Below are 8,296 nucleotides of genomic sequence, written 5' to 3' on the forward strand. Positions count from 1 at the left end.
GCCTGCTTCACGCCAGACTAGCTGAAGATCTTGGTATCCGTTTGCTCATTAAAGCGCATTCGTGCGGTTTTAAGCTTAAAAGATTGTTCTCTGTATTCTCACGTTAGATATCTTTTTAATTTGAAATCACCGATTATTTTTGTTACACTCTCCCAATTTGAAACGGCCAATTTGTGTGTTTTTCGACGTGGGTAGACTTCATCGCCCCCTTTTCCGTATTTGAGACACTTGTCTTTTAGCGTGTCACCAGGAGCACAGCCCCCTAACAAAGGATCAGTCCCAATTGGAAGAGAGGCGTGTCCCTTACCAATAGCACCACGCGCTCGGATGGCCACAAGGGGCGCTGTGTCAATAACAGCCGAGAGAGCCCTAGCTGACCAGTCCCACTCCCTCAGCAGTGCTCAGCTAATTACCGACCCTCCCAAGTGCTCATCATGGATAGTGACATGAGCCCTGCTTGAACCATAGTTCACAGAGTTCATCCTGCACTGGTTCAGCCACTCAGGAGGCATTTGCTTTTTGACAGCTTAAAATAAAAGCAAAATTGAGGATCTCAAAATCATAAACAGTAGAACTGCTAGGTTAGCCTCCTTAGTAGTCACTACATAAACCTTGCCTGGAAAATCACTTTGAAAAGCAATTTGTTTAAGTGGTGCAAAGCAGAGTTGTATCAGACTATTCTCTATGTGTACATAGAAATTTCCAACATAAAAGCTATCAAATGTACTCTGAAACTGGAATAGCAGTAAAATCTATAGCAGTAAAACATACTGATACAGCATTAAAAGCTAAATTAGATGTTAGATATTGCACCCTTAGTTGCATTTTGAATGCCTTCTGGTATATTTACCTTCATTCCCAGCATGTTGTGATGAGTTTATGAACTGTCACATTTTGCAGCCAGTTTCCTTATGGAGAATGGACAATTGTCAATGTTTCATGTGCTGTGAGCTACTATTATTCCGCTGAATACCATCATTATGATTGTAAGTATACAGTATACTGTGAAGACCCCGATATCAGTAGTGCAGAGAAGGTTTTATAGAAGAGTGGTTTACTGATCAAAATGGTATTATTATAAAGATAAGTTGTTACTTACTGTTAACTATCTCATACGCTGTCTGGATACTGCTACTCTGGAGCAAAGGCAGGACCCAGAGTCAATTGGCTACGTAATGTAACGGACTGTAGTTGAAGCTGTTATTGTTTAACGTTTGAAATGGTTATAGCAATGTAATTTTCAGAGACTCTTAATAGCTGTGTGATAATGAAGATTGTTTGTTTGTCTTCTTTATTTTCCCTGTTTGTTTCCACCAGGCTTTCTTAGAGAGTTATCTGAACCCAGGCCCCACACTACAGTACAGCAGAGATCGCTGGCTGGCTCGCCAGTGGGTTCTGGTCAGCGAGGAAGCTGTGACCAGTGGTTTAAAGGATGGAGGTGTCTTCGTCCTCAAGTGTGTAGACTTTAGCCTGATTGTGACTGTCAAGAAGATCCCCTTCATCAAACTCTCAGAGGAGTTCATTGACCCCAAGTCTCACAAGTTTGTGCTCCGGTTACAGTCTGAAACATCAGTTTAATTTCCTTGTTGTCTTATTTTATTTTTTGTCCATTTCAGGATTTTATTTCCATTTTTATATATGCATATATAAATATATTTTCTTTTTTTAAATAAAAAGTTGAAAAACATTAAGAAAAATCTATACGAAAAAGCAGATGATAAACTATGATCCTATACATTGGACAGGAACTGGAACCCGCACATGAATCCTGTTTCTTCCTGGGAGTGGGAGGCTTTTTTAAGATGGAGAGGGGTTCAAAATGCTTGTGGTGAACAGGGAATGGCATTATCAAGAGTTTGATGGGACCACTGAGAAAGGCAAAAACAACCTCCCACCTGCATCGGACCTATCTGGGGAAAACTGATTTTTTTTTTTGCCATCAGCTATAGTAAGCATTACACAAAGCCTTTCCACAATGCACATCCACTTTTGTTGCATGTCAAAAGAGCAAATTACCTGTATATGCATTAGCAGAGACTGCATCTGAATTGCAGCCTGGACATCAGTCAATACCTTTGTTGGAGGCATCTGCATTTAATGTGGATTCTTAATTTTTTTTGTATGATTCCTCTCAGTCCTAAAACTGTATATTTTAGTGTGTATATATGTATACATGTATACCTACACAAAGCTGCTCACTTTATACTGTTTATACAATGTAGGGTCATATATAACTTTTTAAAACATTGTCTGCACATAAATTGTCTCTGTGATACACCAACAGATCTTTGATTATTATTTTCATATTCTATAAGCACATTTTTAATGTGAATTGCAGTACAGATGTTTTTTTACAGGGCTTCTCATCATTCCATTTTTACAATCTTAATTTTTCACTTTTTCAGTCCAGGCAAGATCAGAATCCTTTCATGCTTTTTTATAACACATCTGTTTTGTAGGTAGAAAAACAATGTAACTACTCTTCTTGCTGCACTTAGGCTCTTACGATGCCTCTTTGAGAAGCCAATCTAATCAGGTAGAATTGGTGATGCCCTATTTTCCATATTTTTTAAAATAGTTTTACAGAAGTCCGTTTTTCAGAAGCGGTCTCTTCATATTCCTTGAAAATTCTAATCTTACTTGGCTCACTTTTCTAATCAACAAAATGCATTTAATTGTAAAAAAAAATCCTCATAGGCTGATTTTGGCTCACATAGGCTCATTATGGAAGCTTTCAGATTGTGTATTTGGCCTGGCATATCAAATGTTCAAGAGACATTTTTCATTGTCAATATTTACGTTGTGAGTAAACCCTGAAAACAGTCTAGTCAGAAGATGTGCCAAAATCTGGATCCAGTTTCAACCTCATTATTGGCATTTAAATTTTGTGACACCTGGCTTTCTAGTGTGACAGCAGAAACTTGCCACCCTTCTTGTTCAACAGTCTCATCCCTTGATTAGGATTAAGACCTTTATAATGTGGACAATCCCGAAACAGCACAGTCAGTAATGCCTTAGTGTTGCTGACTGGTGTGCCTGAACTTTTGTAGTGTACAACTGAAAAATAGGAAAACTTTGGATGGTCTGAAATTTTGAGCAGTGCTTCATCATAGAAGTGACTTTAAATGTGTTACATGGCATATCGTGGGGATTCAGATATTCGAACAGTAAAAAAAAAAGACGTGAATTTGCTTTGCTATAGTTATGAATAGCCTGGACAATACACACAGTGGGATGAGGACTCTTTATACATGCAGTGTGAATTTTTCTTCGGCTTTCACATGTTATGGCAATGTCTTGAAGGCTGGAAATGACCTTTGAGTTTTTGCCAGGCAGTTCAAGGCCATGTCCCTCAGCTTGCTCTGACCTTACCGAGCAACAGCACAACCCTCAATGTCCTGACGAAGCCCAGAGTGCAGGATTTGTTTTGTTCCCCAAAAAAGGATGCAGTCCTGATTTTAGACTGACAGACCCACAAGAAAAGAGACGTCTCTTACTCTGTTCCCTGTAGTACCATTTATTAGAATCCTTATCATGATTATTTATTAATAATTTATCACAAAATCTTAAAAAGTGAGGCCTCAGCTGAGTTTGTTCAGTGACTTGTTTGAATTGAGTGGCTTGTTATTCTGGACCATCTGGTGCTTTTATACGCTTTTAAAAGCTCTCACCTTTAAGTTACTTCTTGCTTGAAAACCTAAGTCATAAGAGTGGAAGACTATGATCGTCTGTAAACCTTACATGATAACCCTGCACTGCACTGCTGTTAAGAGCTTGACGGTCTGTTTTGTCATATGACACCTAGATTTAGAGGAATGTCTGGTGCCAATTACAATGTTCAAGGTAGATCAAATCCATGTCCCGGTTATTTGTTGACTGATTACGTTGTTTGTAACCTACCAAGCCGGTTATCAGTCTGTGTTGAAGAGTATGGGTAAAGAGTGTAAGAATTGAGATACTGTATAAATCCTTACCTTCAGTTGTCTGATACTGCCCTGCAGACAATCCTGTATTTCTAGTGTGCTCTGTGCAGTGTTGTGTCCAGAGATGGGAAATTCTCTCCAGATGACACAACAAATGTTTTTTTACACTCCTCCATGCTTTGTAGCACATTAGGAATAACTTCGTTCTTTATTTAGTGAGAAGGCGCTTTCTGCTTGTATCATTTTTGTTCTGATAGTTTCTGATATGTACCACAAAACCATGACATTTTCCGAAACATCTCTTGTAACAGGTTACAGTAACAGGCCTTTAAGGGAAAGAAGCATTGAATCTCAGAGAATCTTGCTTTTAAAAACACAGCTCTTGTTCTTGTTCATCTTCCTGTACATTGTAGCTGTTCTTATCGTGTTGTGTTACAGTACTTGTGATGGACATGCTGTGATGACCTGCACTTTGTTTGCTATGTGGATTCATAGTGCTGTGAACAGTGCTAACAGATTGAATTCTGGTTGTTCTCTTCTGAAAGGCCTGGAATCTGAGTGATAAGGCCTCATAGGCCTAGAACACTCATGTTCTTTTGCTTGGTATCCGCTGGGTTGAATTAAATTATTTAAAGACCCGCAGGTAAGCAAAAAAAACTCTTAACTGAGAATGAGAGTCTTCGTGTTACCATTGCACAGACCGATTCCTGCTCCAAATATAGAGTTTTCCACATGAATTGCTCATAGTCTGGCTGAATACAATGTAGTTTGGAATGTTGGATGATTTTGTTTTAGTTTTTATTTAACTATTGATGTGTCCAGAATAAACACTTAAAGTGAAAGAGGCCTATTTTAGTAGCACAGAATGCTGACCTTTACATTTTTCCAAAAACATGGAACATTTTCCCTAAAACATGGGAACATGTCCTTATTTAGTGAAATTCACTGAGTTATAAGATTTTAATTCTGATGTTAATTATTAAGCTTGTAGTATTCAATAAACATGTCATAACTGCTGTTTGGCCTTTTGACTAACCAAGATGATTTTCTACATTTGTAAATAAAGGTCATCAGGATGTATACTGTGCATTTTATTTTGCTTTCAACATGATAACATGATTAGTGGGGAGGTTAATTGCCACTGTCGATGTGCAGTTGTCTCTACTGAAAATTATAAAAAAAAGCTGAAACAATGAAGTTAATGTGTTTCTGTGAAATTATTGAAAATGGACTCATCTCCTCTATGACCACACCTCCCAGCTTAGGGCAATCGTGCTGATTTTTTGTCACCACTACTTGTTTGATACGGTGTTCATTTTGTGTGTGAAAATGTTTTATATATTTTGTTTTGCAAAATGATTTTCAGTGCAAAAAACATCCAAAGATTTTATGAAGCACAGGAATTGTTTGGAGTTTTAGTAAATAGCTCACAGTGCCACCTAGTGGTTGCATTTGGAGTTGTTCTTTAGTGTGACATGACATCTCCTCAAGTGTTATTGATACAATCTCTGGAGCAATACCAGTCACAAGTTAGTAGGTATACTGGAATATGAAAGTATCAAAGTAAAAAAATAACATTTGAATGTATTGAAGTACATATGTCTTTATCCACAAGACTGATTGTCATGAACTTAAAAACTCTGTAGCAATAGATGAAATGTACATTGTCTATGGAGATTTATTCAGATTTCAGAATTTATTAAAGATAATTTTTTGTACAAGTAACTTGCTTTTTAAAAGTATGATCCCAAAATTATGTAACTAATGTGCTTTGTATGTATCTTACAATGTGAATGTCAATGTGCCTCATTCTCTACTCATAGTGTCTGCCACTCCTAACAAGTGAAATCTCCTTTCCTTGCTCTCAGGTGCTTTACACACATGATTCTGTTGAGTCGTTTAAGGCTTTGTGTCCGTTTTTGTAATGTAATGAATGTTTGAAGTTCACATCACAAACATTTGCGTAAAATAAACATTTATACAATATTTGTAAATTACATAAAACTTCACTACAAAATGATGCTTTTAAAAGTATTTTTGTGTAGAAATTTAAATTTTATCCAAGTGTCAGTAATAATTCACTGCAGCATTTTTCTAAAACTAATCCAAAATCTTATGATTAAAAACAGAAATGTCAGAAAAACAGTTGTTTTTCAAAGAAAAGACGGAAGGGTTTGTGACTTTTTTTTTTATGACCGCACATTAAGAGCCCCCTTTTTTGGAAATTGAAAAACATAAGACAGCCATGCTTACCTGATAACTCAACACATGTTTTTCCAAATCTGATGGTCTTGTCATGGCAAGATCACTCCATTGGTGTAGAATAGGACATGTTATTACTTACAAATTGCTGCCACTGCATTGCTTTTATTATAGAAAACGTGAATATGGTCGCCTGCACATGAGGAGCTCTTAGCTCATTTCCGATGTGGTTGTGGTGTGTTTCGTGTTTGAACGGTAACATATTTCATCTGCGTTAGATCTCAATCTAGGTCCTAAGGAATGGTTGTCCGGTTCACCACAAGTCTGTTCTTGCAGTCAGTTGTTGGTAAGGGCGGGATCCAATGGTTCACAGATAAAAACGACTCCCATTTCCATGCCAGTGCTTTAGCAATTGGCTCAGTGCTGTTCGCTGTTAGGAGCTCATCTCTTAAGTGGATTTACACACCCCTGAGGAGGATCCCTAAGATGCAAAAGATGCAAACAGGCTAGAATTTCTAAAGGATTTTTATCTGTCCAGGTCTGAGCACGGTCATTTGGCTTGGTTCTCGCCGGACGCTTCCAGGACATTGCAGTCTGCTGTCCAGCTAGTGCAGCTCTTGGCTTGATGCTTGCGTTGCTTTCAAACCGCGGTGGAGCTCGGAGAGGCAGTCGGCTCCTGTCAGACTGTTACTCCGGCTCGAGGATGCTTTAGTTAGCCGTTTAGTAATTATGACCCGGTTTGTCCTCCCCTTGTCTGCCTCTGCGGCCCATGATCTTGCACAGTAAAGATCTGAAGCGGTCTCCATTACCGGAAAGACTTCTTTTGTGGACAGATACGCATTTTAATTTCTTTTACTGTGAAGGTGCTACAGACACGTTTTAAATGACATGTAAGCCTGTTCTGCCTTACACACCAGATTGACTTTTGTAGAACTTTTCTAAGGCCTTGTTATGAACAATGTAATCATTGCATAAATGGACAAGAGGAAGCAGAAACGTTATAAGTAAGCCTGTTATAGCCCTTTGTTAAAGATTGTCCCATTATAAATAACATTTTTTTCTTATAATTTTTTAAGCTTTTTTTTACAGTTTATTACAGTAATTGTACTGAAATGCTGATACTGTATGTAACATCTAATGTTACCACAGTCACGGATCACTTTTGGCGACTATGTTCATCTTGACCTTTGAGTCTTCAGGGTTCTAACATGTTACTCTAAAGCTGTCAGAGGAGTAATCCTTGTGCTGTTATTGCTAGGAAAGGGATTTCACTGTGTTTTTGTGTTGTGCTGTCCACCATTTATGGTCATGGCTTATTCTGTCGTACTGCTTGGCTGAAAGACCTGAGCTAGTTGGGCAAACTGCAACCCAGCTGGTCCTTTTTTCTGCACATATCACTTTTTCAGAGTTGTATTCCTTTTCTATGACATTAAAAAAAGGACTGGTATTAGGCTAATAGTGGTTAATTATTCTCCTTGGAAATGTTCATTTGAACTTGACATCTCTCTTTTGTATTTGACTCTATTTTACACATTGCAGATTTTGTACATGAACCTCCAACAAATAAATCAGTAACCATATTTGAAAGTTTTGTGTTGTGTTTTTTGAAAACATGACTACATATCCAGCAGTGGTTTGAAAAGGCATTTTTGACCATTTGATATACTAGTGTTATGGAGGTTTACTGTTAGCTGTGTGTTTGTATTGGAAAATGTAAGCTTGATTTGACTCACCAGTTCAGATGTCTTAGTTACACATTTAAATCTACTGAAGTAAAAATTCCTATCCCTGGATCAGTCTGAGGTCGACACATCCGGTCTCAATTTGTTGGAAATTTCTTTGGCAGTTCTGAAACTGGCAAATACACCACACCGCGTCTAATTGAGGACAAGTGAGTTGCTTCTAGAACCCCTGTATGTCTTCAGTCTAGAACCAAGGCGATTAAGAAGACATCTGGTCCAATCATGCAAAATCCTAAAGGAGTATACTGTAGATAGGGATATCTAAGTGACTACTTCCCATTCAGCACCAAAACTAATTTAGTTTTAGAATAAAAACATTTAGGACAGAAAATAAGAAACACTTCTTTACACAAAGAGTTGCGGGCATGTGGAACTGGCTTCCCACCATGGTGGAAAAGGCCCATACATTGATGAAATAGCTGGAGAAAA

At 38.0% G+C, this 8,296-nt stretch overlaps 1 protein-coding gene across 6 annotated transcripts in view; it reads left to right on the top strand.

Moving 5' to 3' along the window:
- Positions 1–7,705, top strand: part of vangl1 (VANGL planar cell polarity protein 1) — a 93,163-nt gene extending 85,458 nt beyond the window's left edge. For all 6 annotated transcript variants that reach the window (XM_015363863.2, XM_015363862.2, XM_069178806.1 and 3 more), the window contains one exon: positions 1,318–7,705. In XM_015363863.2, the coding sequence (XP_015219349.1) occupies positions 1,318–1,578 (261 nt within the window). In that variant the 3' untranslated portion in view covers positions 1,579–7,705. The remainder of the gene's footprint in view (positions 1–1,317) is intronic.
- Positions 7,706–8,296: the final 591 nt, after the last annotated feature.

Source organism: Lepisosteus oculatus, chromosome 15 (genome assembly GCF_040954835.1).
Source record: "Lepisosteus oculatus isolate fLepOcu1 chromosome 15, fLepOcu1.hap2, whole genome shotgun sequence".
Lineage (NCBI taxonomy): Eukaryota > Metazoa > Chordata > Actinopteri > Semionotiformes > Lepisosteidae > Lepisosteus > Lepisosteus oculatus.